The sequence below is a fragment of the Polistes fuscatus genome, unplaced genomic scaffold, assembly GCF_010416935.1.
Source record: "Polistes fuscatus isolate 324 unplaced genomic scaffold, CU_Pfus_HIC Scaffold13, whole genome shotgun sequence".
NCBI lineage: Eukaryota > Metazoa > Arthropoda > Insecta > Hymenoptera > Vespidae > Polistes > Polistes fuscatus.
The window spans coordinates 552105-576027 of record NW_025113031.1 but is presented as its reverse complement, the minus strand read 5'-3'; the positions used below and the strand labels follow the sequence as shown (position 1 = coordinate 576027).

Here is a 23923-nt window from a genome sequence, read left to right as displayed (position 1 = left end):
TGACCAAAAGATGGAATTATGAATTAGTACCAGTGCTTGGTAATAAAGAACTCTATCAATGTTGGTAATTGATATTGCTTCAGTACTAAAAAGTTGGCATAAAACCTCAACAGCTGATAAAAAGTGAATAAGTGCATTTAATTGCTAGCTAGTTGCTAATTCAAAATCCATAATTGCTAACTTTTTTAATTAATTATTTAATTATTTATTGATAATTGAAAATGTGAAAACTTTTTTTATTTCTAAGTAAAGCAACGTAGTTTGCAACAGCAGAAAAATGAATAAGTGCGCTAAATTGTTAACAAAATGCTTACTTAAAATCCATAATTGCTAACTTTATTAATTAATTATTTAATTAGTTATTAATAATTACAAATATGGAAACGTCATGAGTGGGAGATATGTTATACGCATGCGCAACCACAAATTCAAGGCGCAAGCGCACTTTGAAAAAATCTCTCACTCATGACGTTTCCACATTTGTAATTATTAATAACTAATTAAATAATTAATTAATAAAGTTAGCAATTATGGATTTTTAGTAAGCATTTTGTTAACAATTTAGCGCACTTATTCATTTTTTTCTGCTGTTGAAATTTTATGTTAACTTTTTAATACTACTCCAGCATATATTACTGACGTTACTGATAAATTACCGACAGTCGGTACTCAAAATTCTAATCAAAATCAGTAATTAATTCGACTTCGATCAATTAAATAACTTTTCAACGGGATATTTTACTCGACAATAGTAACGCGTCATTGTTAAATAACACATACCTAAAAACATTGTTAAATGTTTAAATAGTACTCTTATACCGTATAAATATTTAAATTGTGAAATACTTGCAAAAGAAAATAATAAATCATTTCTAATAAAACTCTCTTTTGTTTCCCTATTTGTTTTCGCGAAGAATTATAACATCCATATCTTTGTTTCCTTAGGAATGTAAATTTATTCTTAGTGAATGTAAATTAGCTATTGTTAAATCCTAGCTTATTTGAAAGAAGAATATGAATATATATATATATATATATAATCATTGTACATAATCAATATACACAACATGTATCTTTCCGATAAAAAATATTGATAGTAAAAAAAAAAAATACATGTTTTTTATATTCTTATCGTTCGCGAATAACACGAAAATAACAAGAGAAAGTGTACGTCGATTATTATCGATAATGATAATGATAAATATTCTCCAGATCAAATTTTTCTGGAAAACACTTTTCTGAAGAGAAATACATCAACAACGGAGAAAGAAAAAAAGAGAAAGAAAGAAAAAGAAATAAATAAAGAAAGAAAAGAAAGAAAAGAAAAAAAGAGAGAGAGAGAAACAATTAATCATGAATTGTTCTCATTGTCCGTATGGTTCGGATCATTGCCTGTCTCGAAATCTTCGATTAAAAAAGAAAAAGATCTTATCTATCGGAATTGTTCGAGTGTAACGTAAGATAAAATTTATCTCCCGATAAATTCGAGCGAATAAGAAAGACCATTTGTGGTGTAAGAAAGATGTGATGACATTAATCCGAGAAAAAAAGGAAGATGGGAAAAGAAGATATAATCGGGATATCGGTTAGGGTTACCCGTTAACGGAGACAAAAGTACTCGTATAGTCGCGATTATCGTGTCGCAAAGCATTCATTTAGTACGCTAAGCGGGGAATTTTTTTTATTTCTAATTTTGTTTCTCTATCTTTCGGCTAGTTTTTTTCTAATAAGTGCCAAAAATATAAATATATATGTATACCGGATGAATAACCGAATAACGAAACAATAACAGCAAGAAAATAACAAGAAGAAGAAGAAGAACGCAATTACAGAAGCATACAACTACTATACAATACAGGAGAACCAGTATAGTAGCCGTAGTAGCAGTCGAAGTACTTCAGCACCGGCAGCAGCGCCACTCTATCGATTTCTTTCGTAAACGGTCGTAGTACTTATAGTAGGAATAGCAAAGAAACATAAAAAGAAGACTCTGTACTATTATTTCCCTCCTTTTTCTACGCCGTTTATTAGCCTCCTACTTTCCCCTCCTTTCCTCTCACATCATACTCATACACTCGACTCATTCGTTCACTTCCATCCACCATTTTATATCTCTTTTTCCTTTCTTTTTATATATACTTGCTCGTTTCCTCTCAAACTTATCTCTGTCTCTCACTCTCTCTCTCTCTCTCTCTCTCTCTGTCTCTCTCTCTTTCTCTCTCGTTCTCCACATCATGATAGGACATGCGCTAAACATGGCGGATGGTATAAAAGGCTCCGCTTCCTACGGAATGCGACCAGTCTAAATCGTGTCTGCTTGCAGTGTTATTGTATCATCCACCATTTTTAAGTGCTCATATTTTTCGAGTGTTATTATACTCCTGTTAACCTTACTCATTTTATTTTTTTAATCTTTTTCTTCTACTTCTTATTCTTCTTTGTGTGCTGTTTCCTCAAAGGATCAACACGAAGTTGAAATTTATTGAAGAGAAAGAGAAAAAAAAAAGATATTCGAGAAGCACAACGAACGGAGAGAAAAAAAGTATTTATCATCTTCGGTGTGAAAATAAAAAATAAAAAAGAGAGAAAGATAAAGATAGAAAAAGTGGTGTCCTATGCGTTTGTTTGAGATAAAGGGAAAAACATTGGAAGGAAACGTTGAGAGAAGAGGAAGAGGAGGAGGAGGAGGAGGCGGGCATATATGAAAACTTACCACGAGGATAATCGTGAATATTTTAGGGTTACCTCGATCATCATCGTCATGAAGTAAAATAACCGAAGGGAAGGACTACCAAATATTTATTTCCTCTTATCGAGGAAAGAGACGAGAGAAAAATACGCCGGCCAAGAGGCGCGGCAACGAATTCAGCCCCAAGCGACCGAACTGAGTCCTCAGTGTAGGCTAGTCGGCTCGCTCAAGGTGCTACTATAGTTTTCCAAAGGTGCGAGGGGGGTTTCATATTTAGGTGTTCATTGATGAACATTTTCTTTCTTATGCCCTTACTTTTCTATTTTATCTTTTTTACATTGTTCTCTTCACGTTCCCTTCTTTTTAGGAATCCCCATTTTGTTGCGTTGTTATTGTTGATGATGAGATGACGTAACATAACCTTACTTTCTGTCTTCTTTCTTTTGTTTTTCATTTTCTTCTTCTTCTTCTTCTTCTTCTTATTCTTCTTTTTTTTGGACTCTTAATTCAAAAGAGAGAAAGAATTGTCATGTTTTACAGAAATCCATGTTATCTTTTTTTTTAGGCTTACCTTCCCTGATTCTAACGAAAAAAAACGAAAAATATTAAATAACTACGAGATTAATACAACAGGAACAACGAAAGGATAATGTTAATGAAATTGTCTTGTAAATTTTATTTCTTCGTCGAAGTTTGAAGATACGATTGATGATACAAATAATACGAGGAAGTTGTTTGTTATGATACGGTGAAAGAATTTTAATTCCTACTGTGATATCATTATAATAATAATATTAATAATAATAATAATAAATAATAAATAATAAGAATATTTTTTGGAGAAAAAAAGAAAAGAAAGAAAGAAAGAGAAATAAACAAAAAAAGAAGAAAAGAGAAATAATTACACAAAGTAACAAGCGCCGTCGTGAGAGAAACTAAAACTCGTCGGCGGCGATAGTAAAAGAAAAAAAAAAAAAAGAAAATATGGCGGTAAACATGTGCGCTCAAAATTGTACCGAGGATGCAACCGGATTCCTTTTTGAGATGATCTCCGGCGATATATCGTTCTCCTGGAACGAGTATTCCTATTTTATAGCATACAATCCTTGGTTATTTTCGATACTTGGCAGTACTATGGTCGGGCTTGCTGGTATATTACCGCTTTTGGTCATCCCCATTGAAGAAGGAGCCGATCTCAAGAATGGAGGTACTTTATTATTATTATTATTAGTATTATTATTATTAATATTATTATTATTATTATTATTATTATTTGATTCCTTTTCAGTAGCACGGCTTTACCCGGTTTATATCATAAAATACAAAATATGAATGGGTGGACTATTAATGTATTAGTTGGATTCATTATGCAGTTTAATTGTTTCCATTGTTATGTTGTTATGTAAAAACAAACGCATTACATGTTCATCCATTTCGTTTGTTCATCGTTTGTATAGGATTATCTCAGTTTTCCCGCTTTATTGTTAGTGATCAATAGCTGTGATGCCATTGGTGAAATATTTTCGTCATGTGTATCTTTAGGTTTATTGCGTATTGTTTGATATTTTTGTGACTGTATCCGATTAGGAATGTTCCAAAATATATTCGTTTACTCAATCGCATTTCCTTAGCAAACTGCATCCTGTACAGCCATGCGCTATCTTCAAACAGGGTCTGTTAGGACCTGTTAAGACCTGTTAGGATCTGTTAGGGCCTGTTTTGAATCATCATTCCTTTTCTTTCGCATATAAGTTAACGAACAATGACATTATCCTTTCATAAACAGAAGTTATGTAACTGTCTCGCCACTCATTCAATTGTGAAATGTTTGTAATACATTAAATGTAACACGTTTCATTATGCACTGCGTTGAACATTTTCATATGTAAATAATCAATAATGTAAATTTGAATTTGACACGACGTAAGATAGTCATTTCATTGGTATTTATCATTTCGTCGTAGGATAAACGAACGAATGATGATTACTGAAATTAACAATGAATTCTGTTTATTAATCGGATGATGATCATTTTGAACGTTTGTCGTGAATTATTATTATCTTCTTTTATAATGTTATTAATAAATAAAAAGAAATAATAATAATAAAAATTAAGATCGATAATTTTCCCGAAGTTGCAAGCTTGAAAGTTATTCCGTTAATTATTCCGAATCACCTTGTATAATATTCTTGGCGTTAGATTTTGGCAGGAGTCGGTAACTCGTCATTGGAAATCCGTCGAAATAAATAATGCGCGTGATTCATTTATAATTGAATGGACAATGGAACGCTTTTTCCTGCCCAAATTTAGGAAAAGATATTTTAATTAAAGCGCATTCGTATTTCAAACAATAATTTGTAACATTTTATACCGGATGTTTTTTATTCGATATAATGTCGCTGAATATTTCCGATCAAATTATAAATAATTGTTTTTAGTAGAAGAGTTGCTTTGTTCTTTTAATGAAATAGGAAATAGGATATTTATTAACAGCAATTTTGTACAATAAATTTTCCTCGTCGAACTTCGAAGACTCCTAATCATTTTTTACTTCACTTTCTCAATATTTGACTAAGTTCTCACGCTGTGCAAGAGATCCAGTAAAATAATTTCATTTGGGATATAAAAACAGTTGATCTTAAAAGTTCTTCGTCTACAACTTGATCGTGTTTCAGCTAGGATATTGCATTATAATGTGCAATGCTAATTTGCTGACGAAATCATTCTTGAAATATTGCAACAGGGTTGTTATTCATTAAAAATATTTTTACCACGAATGCTTGGTATATTACAATGAACCGTTCCTTAGCATTGTCAACTAAATGATGTTAGTTATTTAAGGAGATTATTATTCTAATTGATCGGGTCAAAAAGTGACAATTTTTTTTAAAAGAGATATAACATTCCAATTTGACTATCACATTTATATTTATATAAATCTTTAGAGAAAATAAATCTAAATTTTTATTGAAAAATATTCATGATCGTTGAAATGACAGTTATTCGAAGATTTTGTTCATTTTCAATTGTTCGAATATATTTTAAATATTTAAAAATTCCCGCACTTTTATTGTCTAATGGAGGAATCCCAATTTTAATAGAAGTTTCTTGCCAGAGGGCGCCTTTGTTCTCTCGTGAAATATGACGTAAGCTATTTTTGGTCAAGTATACTGGATGGTGATAGCTTAGCTGGCATCATTTTATCTTTTTTATTCTTTAAAAAAATATTTGTTGTGGTCGATGACAAATTTTCTTGCAGTAGAATGTCACTTGCAATTGATGACTAAATAAAACTTTGATTACACTGAATTAAAACAAAAAACATTTAATTTCCTTCATCGAAATAATTTTGTAATACCACGTAATATTTAAATTTCATATACACGCAAAACATATTAGATAGTCCGTGCCGTTTTAATTAAAAAAGGTTACCTAATATTTATGTATTTCTGAATTTGTTTTTCATTTTTATTTTTTTTAAGGTAAATTACATTCTCGGTATGGTAAAATTATACGAGTTATGTTTCTTAAAAGTTTTCAAGTGATTCGAAAAATTAATTTACTCTCTTTTGAGACTCGCCAAGCTAATTTTTTCCTATTGCAAAAATTTTTATAATGTAAAAATAATAATAACCTTATAAAATAATTAGAAAAAGTAATTGAATTGTAGAATCATAACTAATAACTTTGCCTTTTGTAACAGTTTATAAGTAATATTATACTTTCATATTACATCAATTTTCTCGTAGACGTAACAAAAACATTTGATTAGAACGCTTTAAAAATATTGATCTTTTCTTTTCTTTTATATGATCCAATTCTCGGAATCTTTTTGTTTCTAGTGAAAGTGTTTGCGATAGAAATTATTATTCTATATAATCTATACTCGGAAACATGACTTGACCATATAAACTGCGCACAAAAGTATTATCCTCGTGCCAATTTGTTACGTTGCTGTATACTATATGAATCTCTTTTTAGTTTTCAACATTTAAAAATATATACATACATATATATATTTTATTTTATTTTTTATTTATTTTTCCTATATCGAGTTGTCCAAAAAAGGGGGTTCGTGCCAATGTGCTAAATATGTTTTGGTATTATTACGTTTTATTGTTAATTATCTTTTTGACGAAATTCAAATAATTGCTCGGATTCGCATAAATTTGCTTGAAAAGTTTATAAACGGTACTAAACAAAAAAAATGAGTGTACGTTTTAGACGATACCAAGCATCGACTTTCCCAATAATTTTATCATTGTCATCAGGAATCAAAAGATTAACAGATACTTGAACAAAACAAAGCAATAATGGGGATTATATTTAATACCGTGATGGGAAAAGGGGGTTATAATTGTTCGATAGAATTAATAAGTACAGTACTTATGTACTTATATACTTTTATGTTAATACTGGATTGACATTGTTGGATAAAACTGGGGTACATATGGTTCTTCTTCTTTCGTTTCTCTTTTTTTTTTATATATTCTGTCTTACACTCGTTGGTTTAATACGATCGTAGTACCAAGGTCACGAAACTTGTTTGAAGTCTTTCCACGTGGCATACCTTTAAAGAAAAATATATTATAATAGTAATCGTTGATTTAATCTGCAAACGATGATATAAATCTACAAATCTTTAACATAATAATCAAAATAAGTGGCCAAAAATAAAATGTCTTTGATAAATTTTTGTCGATTGTTATCGAGCTTGAAATATTGACGTCAAGAAAAAGAACAGAAAAAAATTAAAAGGGGGAAAAATTTCATGACATTTCAAGTCTGACGTGGAGGGGTAAGGGGAAAAAAAGATAAGAGAAAGTACGTGGAAGAGAAATCATCGTATATCGCGAATAACTTTTAATTAATGTAGCGAACTCTTCTTCTTTTTTTTTTCTTTTTGGTCACGTTAGAAGCAATATCGTTTTTTAATATTTTTATTTTATTGAAAAAAGAAAAAGAAAAAAAAACACATTTTTTTTCTTCTTCCCACAATCGTTCAACATCAAGAAAAATTATTTATCGTCGATAAGATTGCCAACACAATCTTCGTATCTGACACCTAATAATCAACGATGACGCAAATTATTATATACAATTAGACAAAAACAAAATTACGATTGAAAATGATTTTTTTTTTTCTCAAATCTAACATGCTTCTAACGCTACTATATTGCTCTATACGTTTTTTTTTCTTTTTTTCTTTTTACAATTATTATTATCATCATTATTATTATTATTATTAGTAAGAACGAATAAAAGAAGGAATCTTTTTTATCGAAACTCGGTAGATAATTATTCGCCTTGTTGTTTTCTTTTTTTTTTATTATATCGTCAAGATATTGATCTGTGTTATGACGAATAACATAATCTTATATATACATCTAGATAGATAAAGATAGTATCATTACAAATATATGTTAACCTTTTAAAATTATGCGGTTAACCGACAACTCTAATCATTCGCCTTTCATTGCTACCGTTGGTTACTTGGTTAAAACATTAATACCTCGACAATATCAGTATCATGACTTTATCGAGGCATTCTAAATGAAACTAATATACTCTTACCATATCATTTAATATCACATGATCATAGCGTCAGTTATTTTATAAATTCAAATTATAAAATGGCGTTTTAATTGTTTAACACTTTAATCGATGCCATTTAATTCGTTTTTCGTTGATTTATTACATATCCGTTTGAAATAATTAATGTTAAGTTTTACTAAAATACCAATCATACAATATCAAATACATATATTATAAAAAAAAAAATATGGCGGGTGGGGGGGGAGGGAAATATCATAATATCAATATCAAGTTTGATAAATCTATGGATAAAATAGAATGATTATTTTGAATTAACACCTAATGAAATACATTTCCCAACTTCTTATTTACAATTTGTTCTTTTATTTAACACTGTAAAGTTTAACGATAACAAACCGAAGGAAATATATTATACACATTATTATTTGCCTTACACGTGTTAATACGAACTTTGATCATCAAGTTATCTCGTTGTAACTTTCATTATCATAAACGTTTTCATTTTTTTTCTTTTCTTTTAATGACATTATCATTTTTATTAGAATTGAACTCTTTCTCACGTTGCTGTTGCTATTTGATATAAATACGTCTTAACAGAGCAAAGGATATATATAGGTTATGTTAATCGAATCTTAGTTAAGTTAGTGTAACAAATATCTTTAGCCTAGTTTTATTATCTTCATTATAATATATCTATTTCTTCGCTATTATACATTCATTATCGTTATTATTATTATTTTTTATTATAATGTATCTTTTTAATAACATGTTTTAAAAAAAATTAATATTATTTTTCAACAACAACAACAACAAAAATTATATAGAATCATTTAAAATCATAATATAATTTTATTCGTTTTTAAAAATGAAATCAAAAATAATTCAAAGAGAGAATTCAACGATGCAATAAATGTGATACGCCCATATTTGTTGGCAACATGCAACAAGAGGAGAAGTGAAGTCAAGTGAGTCTGCAAGAATGTTTGATCTTCCATCATGCAGAAATGAAACTTATAAACTGTTTCGAGAATAAATTGATGTTAAAAACTGTTATTACGATTAGGTATGCGATAGCTTGAAAAAAAAAAAAAAATGCTTTTCGCAGACGCCATCTTGTTCTTTTTTCTTTTTTTTTGTATTAGAATTCACTTGAAATGCTAATTTGAAGTATGTCGTCTAAAGTAAAAGCATAAAAGATAGAAAAAAAATTTTTTTGTTTGTTTTTAATATTTGATGTACAGGGTGCAACAAAAATCTTGAACTTTGGTCGAGTATTTTTTTTTTTACATCCTGCAGATGCGGTTAAATAAATAGTATCAATAGATAATAATAATATTAATATTAATAATAATAATAATAATAATTTATTTAAAAAGAGACTCGACACATCAACGGAAATCCCAAGAATTCGTATTTATTATCGTTGTACATATACACACAGAAACCATGTTTATATAAATCTTCTCGTACTTTAAACTTCTTATCGAATTGCAAATTGTACAATAGTTATCCTTCTGCTATACGTTTAGTTCATCCGAGGTCAATCAATGCATTTTTCTAATCACGTGGCAAAAGACGCGATCAGAATTACAGATATGCAGATTATTTTCAACGTTTCTTCGTTAAAAAAAAATATTTCTCTGACGATCGTCGGTGACATCATTTTGTTTTCTTTTTAATTCACGCCACGTGCTGCACTTTAGTGATAACTTTTCATTAAATTATTTATCATTTTATTAAATTCATAGAAGTAGAGAATTTTTATTTGTTACTCATTCATTCGATATGTGATGTCATATGATTTGGAACAAACAAATTTTCCTTTGTTTTTTTTTTTATTCGATTGAATGATGAATGCGAAATTAGATTGAACGTTACACTTTTCTGTCTGGCTTATCATTCGATTAAATGAATTCTAAAAAAGAAAAAGACCAACGGAATTACTAAAAAGCAATATTGATTTTACGATCGAACTTAACGACGTAACTACGATTATTTTCATCGTTCTCGTATCTATCCCTCGTATCTGTGCAAATTTTAATCGACGTTTTGCGATTCATAATTAAAATCGTCAAGTATATAACATAGTTGACAAAGTTTATTATACGTTCATAATGATTTACGGTAGTATTCTCAATGAGGTATAGTGAACTCGAATGAATAATTCATAATCATTTTTAAAAAAAAAAGAAAATAAAAAGGAAAAGAAAGATAAATAAAGAATAATGTTTTTTCCTGTCACATTTAAATATTGTTCTTCTTTGTAATATTATTTTAAACGATTACTTTGTTGTCTAACAATTTATTATCATTACTGTATAACATATCAATCAGTATGACTAACTTGCATTTTCAAACAAAAAAAAAAGATAATTATTTTCAATGATATTTGATTGTGTTCCTCCGTTGATTTCCGGAATAAGAAAAATGTTTAATACGCCTACTATTTATCATCTCGCACCAGTTTGTGATAAAATATTTACGCGTATCTAGAAAGATGAAAAACATTATTTCATTCCCAATCTCTGGGGCTTTTCCTGTTATATATACATATCAAAACTGTTCGGTTTTTCCTTACATTTTATTCTTAGAATCCATTAATTAATCAGATCACTGGCATCAGCTGATGATAGTTTATTTGTTTTGTGCACATTACTTATGCAAAGACAATGACATTGATAATAACAACTTTCCCTGTGTATACACGCGCATGCGCATTTCTGTCAAACTACGACCAAAAAGAAGTTACGGCAAAATATGACTCGTTGCAGTTTACATGAATCATTTGACATTCTTATTTGTTTTCTTTTTTTTCTTTTTTTAGAAAATACCTTGCGAATTAATCATTTTTCGACATTGTACCCCAACATTTTTCTATTCGAAAAGTTACGAGAATTCAATTTATGTAAAAAAGAAAAAATCAATTCTATTGAAATATTGCAATAATAATAATAATAATAATAATATTCCGGAGTAAAAAAATTGCATTAAATGTGTGTGTGATTGCATTATTGTTTAAAAATAATATAATTATTATTACAATCGTTTTTTTTCAGTTTACTGTCTCTTGACATTATAATGCATGTTCAATAATAATAATATATTAATTCAATATTTCCATATAGAGTCACGTGTCTCCTTTTAAGTTTTTTTATTGATTTGTTGAAAATTATATACTGCACGATTATTTTTTTTTTTTATTGTTTTTTTTCTTTTTTTTTTCCCCTTTATTATTCGTTCTACATTGGAGTTATTTATTCTAAGAAAAAGAAAGAAAAATCAATATTTGACGTGTAAAATAATTTGATAAATAATATAATAAAAACTATCAACGAGTTTGGTAAAAAATTATTTTGAGTTCGCCGTAATGGCGGATTTTAATGGCGGTCATTTTGTAGTCAAATTTGACGCATACCTACGTATTCATAAAAATAAAAATGTTGAATATATATGATGGGGAATTTAAGTATTCATAAATTATAATATATATATATATTTGCAATCTCTTGAATTTTATGAACTTTTAACAAATATTTATTATTTATATGGGTCATATAATTTAAGAATAAAAAATGAATGTTTCTCGTAGATATGTGGATCGATCGATTGGAACTATAATAAAAAGTATATTATTCATGATAAATAAGTTTCCGTTGAAAAGAATTTAAGGTTTTGACCTTATCATCGTTCGCCATACGTTCCTCAATCGATCCGTATATTTATTTCACTTGAGATATTAGTCCGCGTTTTACTGTTTCTATTTTAAAGTATTTTTTATGATATCATTCGATATTAACGCGTCGCAATTGAGCGCAACTGAATTGTTTCTATTTTTTTTTCCTTTTCTTATTCTCTTTAATTTATCTACGAGATAATTAATCAACGAGATGTCGTGTGTATATATAGATAGCCTTTATAGAAGAAAAAAATTAATCGATGCTATTTACATACTTAATGTAAGTGTTTTTTTTTTTCCTACGATGAAAAATTAATAAAAAAAATACGTTAACGTACGTTCGTGATACACATTACATTTTATTTCAATGTCAAGTATTATCGATTATCACATTATTGATGTATCCTAAAAACAAAAAAATCTATATACGCGAATAAAACTGTTTTATATATAAGTATTATATTCTTTTCTTTTTTTTCTTTTTCAGCTAATGCAGGAACATTGAAATTGCTTTTAAGTTTTGCCGTTGGTGGTCTTTTGGGCGATGTTTTCTTACATCTTTTACCAGAAGCATGGGAAAACGATTCCTTAAAAAGAGGTAAGAAAAAAAAAATAATAATAAATCGAAAGATCGTAAAAAAATGGCTGACAATGATATTGAGTATACGTAAATGAATTTTTGCATTTAATAAAAATTAAATAAGAAAAATATATCTAAGATACGTTATTTTTATTAATTAAAAAAAAAAGAAGAAAGATAAAAAAAAGAAAGATATGATTTTAGAAATTAGATTGTTTTTCGTGTATTAGAAATTTTAATTTAACACGTGCGTGTTGTTTCACGTGCAGGGATCACAACTCGGGATTTAAAACGCACTATATTCTCGGGGTTATATATATTTATTAGAAGAAACTTCCGTCCGGAGGAAGAGAGGGTTTATGAATGAACTCTTTGTAGAACGCCTTCGAACTCTATTATGCGTTGGTTGCGGATTTGAATCGCCAGCTGTGCCCCGATAAATTGAACTATCTCTCTCGACCAATAGCGACGATCCTTTACGATTTGTCCTGAGAATAATTCACACACGAACTATTTCAATTCTTTTACCAATATTCTTATTATTTCTTTTATCAATTATTTCTTTCGCATAAACTCAATTGAAACTATTCTATTTTTTCTTCTTTTTCTTTTCTTCTGCCATCTTTTTTTATTTCTTCAATTTATTATTATTATTATTATTATTATTTTTTTTTTTTTTATTATTATTATTAGTATCATTATATGAACAATGAAATTATATTTTCAGCTGCGAATCCAGATCTATCGTCAATGCCTTGCGGTCTTTGGGTTCTCTCTGGTTTTTTGGTTTTTGTTATTGTTGAGAAGATTTTTGCTTTCGATCATGATCCAGATGAAATACAAATTGATGATGACCACCAACAACAGTCGGAGATTATTAAAAAAAATCTTGAAACGGAAAAAGAAATGGAGAATAATAATTGTATTAATGTAATTCGGGTGGAACAAAAGAATGGATACGTTCGACGTTTTATCGCTAATGAACTTTTGGAAGTACGATTGTTTTTAAATCTTTGATAAAAATCTTTTATATATATATATATATATAATTAATAAAGTGTTTCTTTTGGTTTTTGTAGATGGAACCATTTTTGGAAAAGAAATCAATGAAAAATGGATATACTAAGAAAGAAAATGGTATTACAATAAAACCAAAAACAAATGGTTTCTTAAAATCAGAATATAAAAATGGTATTATAATATTTGCTGATATGTCGATTGTCGAAGTTATGGATTGTTTCAACAAACTTACAAAAAACAATGGTTTTTCATCATCATCATCATCATCATCATCATTATTGAATGGATATATCATTGACAAAAAACAAGTATCATCCAATACAAAGGAAGTCTTTCAGCAAACTGTTGTCGATGCTGTTGCCAAAAAAACCAAACCAAAACACATAGCAGGCTATCTGAATCTTATGGCAAATTGTATCGACAATTTTACTCATGGATTGGCTGTAGGAGGATCCTTCCTCATGTCCTTCAGATTAGGTGCTTTAACAACCTTCGCCATTTTGGTTCATGAAATTCCACACGAAGTTGGCGATTTTGCTATTTTACTTCGCAGCGGGTTCAGTAGATGGGATGCTGCTAAGGCACAAATTTTGACTGCGACTGGTGGCATTTTTGGATCATTGGCTGCTCTTGTTTTTTCTGGCGGTGAAGTTGGTAGGTTTGATCATTCAATATTTCTTTTATTTTCTTGCAAATAAATTAATACGAGTAAAGAATTACAGGAAGTATAATTTAAAGATTATATTTTATTAAAAATGTATAAGATAATATAATATGATTTTTTTGTTATGATTTCACTCGGGTCATCTTGTATAATAAAATAATGAGACTTGAAGTTGAAAAACAGACTTTATCGTATGATTATATAAACTATTTATAAATTGGATATGGCAATATTTCGTATCTGCACTGATAACTTCTTTGACCCTGATTAAATATGTTTCTGTATACGGAAAATACTTATTTTTCTGATAATCTCTGATTCATTACTCGAAATTTATCAAATTAACCTTTGTATTATAAATGCATATATAATTTATATTTATTATCGTATTTTTTGTTACAGAGGCAAGAACAAGTTGGATTTTACCATTCACCGCAGGTGGTTTCCTCCATATCGGCTTAGTTACAATTTTACCAGAACTGCTTAAAGAATCTAGTCCAAAGGAATCTTTAAAGCAACTCGCTACTTTGTTATTTGGTACTATATTAATGGCAATGTTAACAATTTTATGCGATTAAAAAAGTATTTCTCATACGATGAAAGAAATTAATTAATTTGAACAAATTATATAAAAAGAGAAAAAAAGCGCATTCAAAATCTAACGATCATATTTTATGATGGTACTTTACCGAAATACAATTTCTTTAAGAGCACACTCTCACATTAAATAGTCTATATATATAATATATATATATATATATAAAAATATATAAATATACATATTATAAGTAACTATTCCCAAGAGAGAGAAACAAATATAAAGAAAGGAAGAACGAGAAAGAGAAAGGATAAATTATTTGTTGCCATAAAAAATTAAATAATTTTGTTGCTCTATTAAGATAAAATTTCATTGATGAAAATGAATAATCAACTGGAAAATTAATTTAACGACTGATCATATTCTTATATATGAATAATAAAATCTTACACATACATATATATATATATATAAGTTATATCTTACAAAGTTATAGAAGTTTATTATAAACTCAAAATTATCCGAAAATTTAAATTTATAAAAGCAGTTTAAATAAGCTTGCGGGGAAAAGGATTATTTTTTAGATTCTGTGATTCTCTACAATAATTAAGAATGTGTGTTTACTTATACGAATCATTTTAAAATATTTAATGTTATAATATCCTTATATAATCGAAGAAGAAAAGCGTATATTTATTTTTATAATCTTTAACACATTAAAATAATATTTCTGTATCTAAATAAAATTTATAATATTTCCTCTTATATATATAAAAATTTAATCAAACTGATATGAATTTAATTAAATTGATTATTTAAGTTGTTAATATTTTCTATAGATTGCATTGACTGCGATTTAATTTTCAAATCGAATTCTGTTAAATTATATATGCACCGTGATATAATATTAAAATTATTATTATTATATACCATACATATATAACATATTGACGAATGACATTTCATGTTATGAAAAAAAGGTGAAGATGTGTAAATAATCTTTATGTTTTCTCTTCTTTGATATTGAAATTTAACAAAAAATAAAGTATATTTAATAAATATACTTATCAGGAAATATATATATATATATATATATATATATATGAAAAGAGAAAGAGAAAGAGAGAGAGGAAATCTTTGAGTTCCTAAAAAAACCATTCTATGCAAGTGTATGCTTTGAAGAAGAAAAAACCTATAGTCTATTTAAGTGAGAATGTTGCAATAATGTTATACGATGTGAAAAGGAAGTGGAGGAAAAATGAGATTGTAAAATAAATGAACAGTTAACAAATAAATAAAATATATATTATTATGTAAAGAAATGTAAAATTGATAATGTAGATATGTACGATCTTTCGAGAAATAAATTTCAAAATACGTAATATTTTATAAAATTATATATATATTATCTATCTCGCATATATAATTTCATTATCTCTAACCTGAGTACAAAACGGGAATTGATTATTAAACACCGATAACGATTATTATCAAATGAATTTGAATCGAATACAAATTGTTAAGGGACAAAAATAATTATCGTATTATCATCGATTATTGATAAGTAAATAAATAAGAATTGCACAATATAGATAATAGGCCTAGTTTTTCGTTATATCTACAATATATAAATATCATTCTAATTTCTTATTTAAAAACGAGCGTCCATATTCTTTCCCAAAACAACGATTCATATTATATGTTTTGTTCAATTTAATCAGACTCATTTACATTCGTATAACTTAATTATACTATTATTATTTGATCCTATTCAAACAATACAGTTATCCCCCCCCCCCCGACTTACGATTATATTCGGCTTTGAATATCTCAACAATTATGTACTTTTCATAAAAAGGTAGAGATACTTTTTATAGTAAAATGATTAAAATTTATACCCTGTGCAGTTAGATTTACGAAAAGAAAAAATGTAATCATATGCCATAAAAGAAGTTCTTCATTTTATCAGGCAATTAGATTTGGAAGTTAATGGTGATATCAATAAGCTGTTGGATTCATATAGTAAAAAGCTGACAATCGATAAACTCATAGAGATACGTGAGCAAAACGTCACCAATGCATCCGACACTTCTGACCCAGTTCCATCAGATAAACGCATGACAATTGCAATCTTGCAGAAGGTCTCCGTTCAATTAAAAAGAGCTTACAAATTTTAAGCAACGTAGACTCCAATGAAGAATATGTTATAATTGAAAAGCAAGAAATAAAATAAATTATTATATCGTGATGAATAAATTCTGTGTGAAAAAAATAAGCCATTGTATCGGTCAAATGAATTTGTTAGATTTTATGAAACCATTAACATCAAAGTAACTTTTTACGTAACTTATTTATTTTGAATGAAACAGCAATTCTTATACTTAAAATGTAGAAAACAAGATATATTATTTTCCCCCCTTACAAAAGTAAAGAAATATTTTAAAATATGTTTCTCGCATGTAATTAATTTTTCAAAGTTATGACGACTTACAGGACTAGTCAAAAATTTATATATATATGTACACGTATATAAATGTAATCTATTTAAAAAATTTGTAAATAAAATATATATTATTTTCTATCAGTCATATTTCTATCATAATAATAATGAGGTAGTCCTTAACTAGTTCTAAAAAATAATTTAATAAATAATTCCTCTCAATCAGTAAAAATATAATATTTGTGCATTCTTACTCTAACGTAACTTGATATTAATAACGCATTAAAAATACAATATTTTCTCCTGTTATTTTATATAATTTTACAATTATATAAAATGCATTATTATGTACACGCATACATTTATATCATATATCAATATACCCATATATCAATATGCATACATTTACATATTACCCATATATAAATATGCATACATATATCTACAAAAGATAATATCAATTTTATTTTCAAATAGATATATCGAAACATGATTTTAAGAGAAATTAAAAGATGTCACATAATATATATCGAAAAGGGAAAAATGTATTTGATATAGATACGTCAAAATAAGAATCTTTTCTTTTTGTAATAACGGAAAGAATATACGCTTTTAAAAATATTGCATATTTATATATATAACAATCTAATATATTAATGTACATATATATATATATATATATTTCATATTTACATTGGTCTATAATCAAAACACATTAATAAGCAAAATTTTACATTGAAAATAAATATGATATATGTATACATAAATTGTTTTTGCTTTTATTAATTTGTTTTGATTAAGATTATACGAAATGTATTAATAATCAGTCACATAAAACGATACGTTATTTACAGTCTTTACTGTGTCCATTATTTTTTCTTGTTTTTCTTTTTTTTTTTACTGTATAAAACATGATAGATTTTCTGATTTCAGGATCAAATTTCCATTTTGTACACGTCACATTATTGCTTGCAGCAGCATATTAAATATCAACACGAGAATAGTATTCTCTTTCCCTGGGTTTTGAAACTTATTTCTAATATCTAATTATATACAATCCTCGATTGAAGTTATTTACAATTCGTCATGCAATGGTATCTCAATGATTACCATAAGTCTTTCGACCAACATTATTTGATGATTGATTAACGGTATACTATCCTCATCAACATATTTACTTAAATCTTCGTAAAGATCTACCAAGTCATTAATAGTATCTAGAATCTCATGTTGATTCTTGTGAAATTCTTTTTTACATATGGTACTAACTCTAATCATATTTTCAATAATAACTTCCAATAATTCATAATTCTCAATTATGGTTGGATCTTCAAGCTCCTGCTTAAAAATTCTTATCATTAAATTCATTAAATTTTTACAATATTCATGAATTATTAATCTATTTCTAAAAGCAGTCACAGCGTATTCGTCTGTTGTATTATCATCATATTCTTCAGGTTCAGCAGCATATCCTATATCTTGTCTTTCAATGATCAAGTCATTGACAAGTCTCATAACTCGGATTTTTGATTCAAAATCTTCGCCTTCTTCGATCAAGATTCTAACAAATAATTCTAGACCTCCATAATCGAGAAATGATTTTTGAGCTTCAGGAAAATTTCGTATTAGGGCACTCAATGCGTAAAGACATCTAGTCTTCACTGAATGTTTCGTAGTTATCCATAACAAATGTAGAACTTTTTGTACTAGACCTGCTTCTAATGCTTTTTCTTGTACTTCTGGATTCAATTGAGCAGCGGCGCCTAAAAGCTTTAAAGCTTCAGCTTTTATATTACTATACGTACTATTCAGACACGGTATTATGATCTTAGTTAACCTGTAAATATTTAACAAATAATGAGCTTTCTTTTTTACATTTAAATTTAACACGTTTAAGTAACATCGATTTGTAATAACCTACAGTTAACTTTTGAACAGAAACAGTTCTGTGCTCAATGTATTAATAAAAAGTGAAGGGGAAAAAAGAATAAAATTAAATAAAATATATTACTTACCCTCCCATATTAGCAAATAAACGGCCGTTATCGACATGATGGATTATGTATTCTAAAGCATTAAGGGTTTCCAAAATGGTTGCAACATCTTTATCTAGTAAACGTGATTTACTCATGGTATCCTTAAATATTCGAAATTTTTTAAATAAAGCATCAAAAAGTTGTTTATCTGATTCAAGAACCATGTCACTGGTTGAAAATTTGTGTGGCAATTTCTTAATGAATTTAGGTGTGTTATCAAAGTTATTTTTTACGTTTGGAACCTGAAAAATAGAAATAAAAATGAAAATATTATAACGCCGTTAAAAAAGATAAGATGTGTATGTAAACTTTCAATTTATTTAATTATCGAGAAAAATATTTTTAATTACTTTCGTATCAGGTGACTTATCATCAGTTTTCTCACTGTCTCTTATTTTCAATAAATTTCTTATGTCATCAGTGGAAATCTCTACATCATCTAAATTTTCTTTTATCAAAGGATCATCCTCTTTAGATTTGATTACTTCATCCGGATGTAATATCAAAGATCTTGAAGTGTTACTATCATTTAAATCTTTATCCTCCTTTTTTTCCTGATCCATTAATTTAGCTTCAACAAGTCCAGTTTGCATATTATATCTTATATGTAGTCCTTTCGGTAACATCAAACCTTTAACAAATTTTATTTCATATTAGTTATTTATTTTATTCAAATATATATCATTATCATATTATATTTGTCTCATTATTATTTATAAAATTATATTAATAATATATTTAGATAAAATATAAAATAAAAAAAAAAGAAAGAAATTGTTTATTATACATTATTAAATGACAATTAAGTAGAATAAAGGAAAGAAAAAAATTTGAATTTGAAAATACGTTATAGTTTGTGTTTTTGTTACCACGATAAATTATCGAACGATCAATTTAACTGACGTGGTCTTACGAAATATCTTATCATACTACATTATACTATATCACATAACACACATTTATATCAATTATCAATATTACCTTTTTTAACAATTTGCCATTCATTTGTTGCTACGAAAACACTTTCGTTTTTTTCCGAATAAGTGAAAATAAATAAATGGAAATAAAGGAGAAATACGTAAAGGTTTTTATCGGCACGCATTTTGATGGAATAAAATTTGTTAATACGTCAAATAAATTAATTTTCAAATATATTTTCTTTAACAAAATTCTATGTCGATATGAAAATATTTAATCACTTTAACAATCAAATTTAATTTTCCCACTAATTGTTTGTATCGTTTGTACACGTTTTGAACAGGTGCTAAAAATCAACCTAACTTACTACTGAACTCTTCATTATTTTCTCCAACGCTACGTGGCGCTAGTGTCACTTATTTTATAATATAAAAACTCGACATTGAATAAACGTTGACCTTCGATCATCCAAATATTTACATACACAATACTAATGTATGATCTTCAATTAAATATTTTTTCTGTATAATAATATTTAATTAGATTTATTCGATTTAAAAAAAAAATTCACTTCACAATTATTAAGGAATTTAATTTAAACGAATAACGAAAACAATCGAATTAATCGAATGTTACGAAGGCTGTTGAATAATCAAATTCATGACAAGCGTAATCTACTTCAATTTTGTATAAATTAATAGCACTGCTATCTATCGATTCGAAAATGAACTACAATGCAACATGGCGTTTTAGTTATCAACAGCTAGGGTTTTTTGATGTTACATTTCCAATTAAAATAACTATAATTCCGGAAATGCGTTTGTTGTAAATGTACTTTAAGTTGGTAGATAGTGATGCAACCATTTTCCATTACTATTTTCTCTTCCTGTATCACGTTTTTTTCATAAGAATCTCAGATATTTGTAGGAATTGATTGAAACTAAATCATTAAAAAAATGAATTGTGTGGTAAGAAATTTACTTCGCGGTTCTGCGATTAGAAATATTTTATCCTCGACTTCTAACAATGGTTCAACGAGTAGCAATTTATATAGAACGTTGTGGAACATGTGCAACCGGCAAAACGATGCTATAGTATCGTTAACTGTTCCAAAGGTTCACAGTTTTCTAAATTATAATTATGAAAGTAAAAGAAATGCCCATACTAAAGGTATAGTCAAAATTTGTTTCTATGCGTATAAGTTTACTTATTGTATGATAATTTTCATTTATTAATTGATATTTAAATTTTTATGAAATAATATTATATTGTTAAGTAAAAATGTATTTATTATTTTTATTTTCAGCGGAGAAAGAATTAGTAGAGTTCCTAGCAGAAGAAATAGTTGCAGAGAAGAAAGCGCAGAAGTTAAAAACAATTCCAACAGAATTAAATGGTTTCAAAGTATCATTGGACAGCGCTGAAGTTACTCTTGAGAAGAAAGATAAAGGCGAAGAGTAAGACTAATATAAAATTTAATATACGATTTATAAACAGATTGTCCTGGTTAGTTGTTCATGTAAAATTATCCCATGTATGCTTGTATCATTAATTACAGGACATCCTGTATATATAATAACTTTAAATTCTTAATTACTAATACAACAATTTTATTTTACTTTTCAATAGAATAATAGTTTCTTTCAATATAAATCATACCGTTGACAACAATACTGAACCCGAAATTGATCCTCAAAGCGATCAAGCAGATATTGGCGAAATGAAAAGCAAACCATCATTTACCGTAGATATAATTAAAGGAAATCAAACTCTAGGATTTACGTGTTCATTTAACACTGAACCAGGAGCATCCGGTGCTGATGATAGTTATAGTAAGTATTAATTGCTTATAGTTTGAATGAATTAATATATTCAAAGATTGTGTGATATATAACCAAAGCGTTGAGTACAAAATGATAGTTTAAATCATTTTGAAAATTATCCTTTGGAAAATTAAATACATTCTTATTAATTATTATTTCTAACCATTCGTTATGAAATATATAAATGAGAATGTAACACTACTATTACATGATAGTATACAAATTTGCACACTAATTACTTTTTTATTTTTTTAATAAGATAAATGTTATATATTTCATTGATATTTTTCAGATGACATTTTTGGTATCGATGAAATTACTTTCTACGAAGGAGAACATAGTGATAAAGTTTATGCAGTTGCTGGTGAAATTATCGACGGTGTAAGTATCCTTTGTACTGCGGAATTTAATACTTTGCTTTTACAAATTTATATGATTCTATTATTCTTTTCTTTTTTTGTAGTATCTATATGACCTCTTGATGAATTACCTCGAAGAGAAAGGTATTTCTAATGAATTCGCTGAAAAAATCATCGAACTTAGTACAAATTATGAACATACGGCATATGTTAGTTTATTAGAAGGACTTTCCAAATTTACCTCTAGTAAATAAGTTTTTACATTTTATCATTGCATTATTATTTTTACTTTCTAATAGAATGTAATCGTCATGTTAATATCTTAAGTATTGTTAATTTCGTAATTTTACATATAGTATATGTAAAAGTCCATTTTTTTTGTAGACTTCCGTGTTTATCAAGCAAATATAAATAACATCATCTCGTTGAAATATTTATAAAATAATTTATCCAAGTTTTATTTCATGTTCTTACTATTATAATTGTATAGTAACAATAATATACAAAGTATAATAAAAAATGCTATCTGATAATTTATCTTTTTAAATAATAGTAGACAACATATTGTATATGTAATCTTAAAAATGATATAGAAATTTAATTATTTGTTCATACATATTGAAAACAGAAATAGAATTCAAACAAATTGAATTTAAAAAATTAAAAATTCATTAGACTCTATTTTTCTTTCCATTTATCTTACATTATCTTTCCAATCTTTACAAATAATTAAATATATCATACGTATATAGTCACATTTTTTATATATATAATTAAATATAATATAGTTTATTCAATTATTTTCTTTTTTATTTGGATTTTGTGTTCGTATCTTTTTTTATAAATTAATAATATTTCGACTAACATTTCACTTCATGGAGATTTAACAATTACAGAATCATACATAAATGAAATTATTTATTGTCGTTTATTTTCTATTAATCTAATTTGAATTCTATTCAGTGAGATTATGTAGGTAATAAGCATATTTTATTGACAACAGTAACATTTATTATTCCACGTTACACAACATTTAATATCTACGTTATCTTATAGTCTTGAAAGCTCTTCTTTCTTTCATCTTTCTTCTTCTTCATTTTGTTTCTCCTATTTTGTTATAAAATAATATTTAACATAACATAAGTAATATAATGCGAGAGAGTAACATGAAACAATAGTTTGAAAATATAGAACAGAAAAAATAATATAATATGTATATATATATATATAAAATTACAACTAAAACAATTTATTCAATTATTATTTATAACTTCGTTAATATTAAAAAAAAATTATTGTTGAATTAATTAAATTTATAAATCTCTCTTTATATATCTGAAATATCATTTTATTTACATTCATATACTTTGGCATTCGTAATATATAAATTAATATATAAATAGTATTTCAAATATTTCTAATACCGAATTGGAAAGCATCTCGTGGTAATCAATTGAGATAAAAAAAAGTTATTTAATCACGGTTGGATTTGTTCATTAGGATGACTAGTATCAGTTAAAAAATAATTCAGCTATCTTAATACAAGGAACCATCGATTTCATTTGTATTCAATCTTTATCGTTAATAAAGACAGACTGTAATGATGAAGCATCAATAAAACAA

At 27.2% G+C, this 23923-nt stretch overlaps 3 protein-coding genes and 2 long non-coding RNA genes across 6 annotated transcripts; 4 read left to right on the top strand and 1 right to left on the bottom strand.

Annotated features, from left to right (window-relative positions):
* The first annotated feature begins 1627 nt into the window (after positions 1 to 1627).
* Positions 1628 to 1977, top strand: LOC122513701. The gene is made up of 2 exons (XR_006302828.1): positions 1628 to 1658; positions 1793 to 1977. It is a non-coding gene; the product is annotated as an uncharacterized LOC122513701 (long non-coding RNA).
* Positions 1978 to 2031: 54 nt separating this feature from the next.
* LOC122513699 lies at positions 2032 to 3333 on the top strand. The gene is made up of 2 exons (XR_006302827.1): positions 2032 to 2942; positions 3255 to 3333. It is a non-coding gene; the product is annotated as an uncharacterized LOC122513699 (long non-coding RNA).
* Positions 3334 to 3522: 189 nt separating this feature from the next.
* LOC122513698 (zinc transporter ZIP13 homolog) lies at positions 3523 to 14880 on the top strand. Its single transcript, XM_043630134.1, has 5 exons — positions 3523 to 3896; positions 12410 to 12520; positions 13230 to 13495; positions 13582 to 14176; positions 14589 to 14880. Exons 1-5 carry the CDS (start codon positions 3674 to 3676, stop codon positions 14762 to 14764), a joined length of 1371 nt encoding a protein of 456 aa, XP_043486069.1. The 5' UTR covers positions 3523 to 3673; the 3' UTR covers positions 14765 to 14880.
* Positions 14881 to 18121: 3241 nt separating this feature from the next.
* Positions 18122 to 20801, bottom strand: LOC122514018 (nucleotide exchange factor Sil1). 2 transcript variants are annotated; one of them, XM_043630611.1, is made up of 4 exons: positions 20182 to 20801; positions 19551 to 19831; positions 19180 to 19442; positions 18122 to 19001 (listed from the first exon to the last, which is right to left on the bottom strand). In XM_043630611.1, the coding sequence occupies exons 1-4, from the start codon at positions 20300 to 20302 to the stop codon at positions 18239 to 18241; spliced, it is 1428 nt and encodes a 475-aa protein (XP_043486546.1). In that variant the 5' UTR covers positions 20303 to 20801; the 3' UTR covers positions 18122 to 18238. The 2 variants fall into 2 exon arrangements, with proteins under 2 accessions (XP_043486546.1, XP_043486547.1); XM_043630612.1 differs by having other exon boundaries at positions 20486 to 20801.
* A 176-nt stretch (positions 20802 to 20977) lies between these two features.
* On the top strand, positions 20978 to 22731 carry LOC122514019 (complement component 1 Q subcomponent-binding protein, mitochondrial). Its single transcript, XM_043630613.1, has 5 exons — positions 20978 to 21288; positions 21425 to 21575; positions 21748 to 21950; positions 22234 to 22322; positions 22405 to 22731. The coding sequence occupies exons 1-5, from the start codon at positions 21075 to 21077 to the stop codon at positions 22552 to 22554; spliced, it is 807 nt and encodes a 268-aa protein (XP_043486548.1). The 5' UTR covers positions 20978 to 21074; the 3' UTR covers positions 22555 to 22731.
* The last annotated feature ends 1192 nt before the right edge of the window (positions 22732 to 23923 follow it).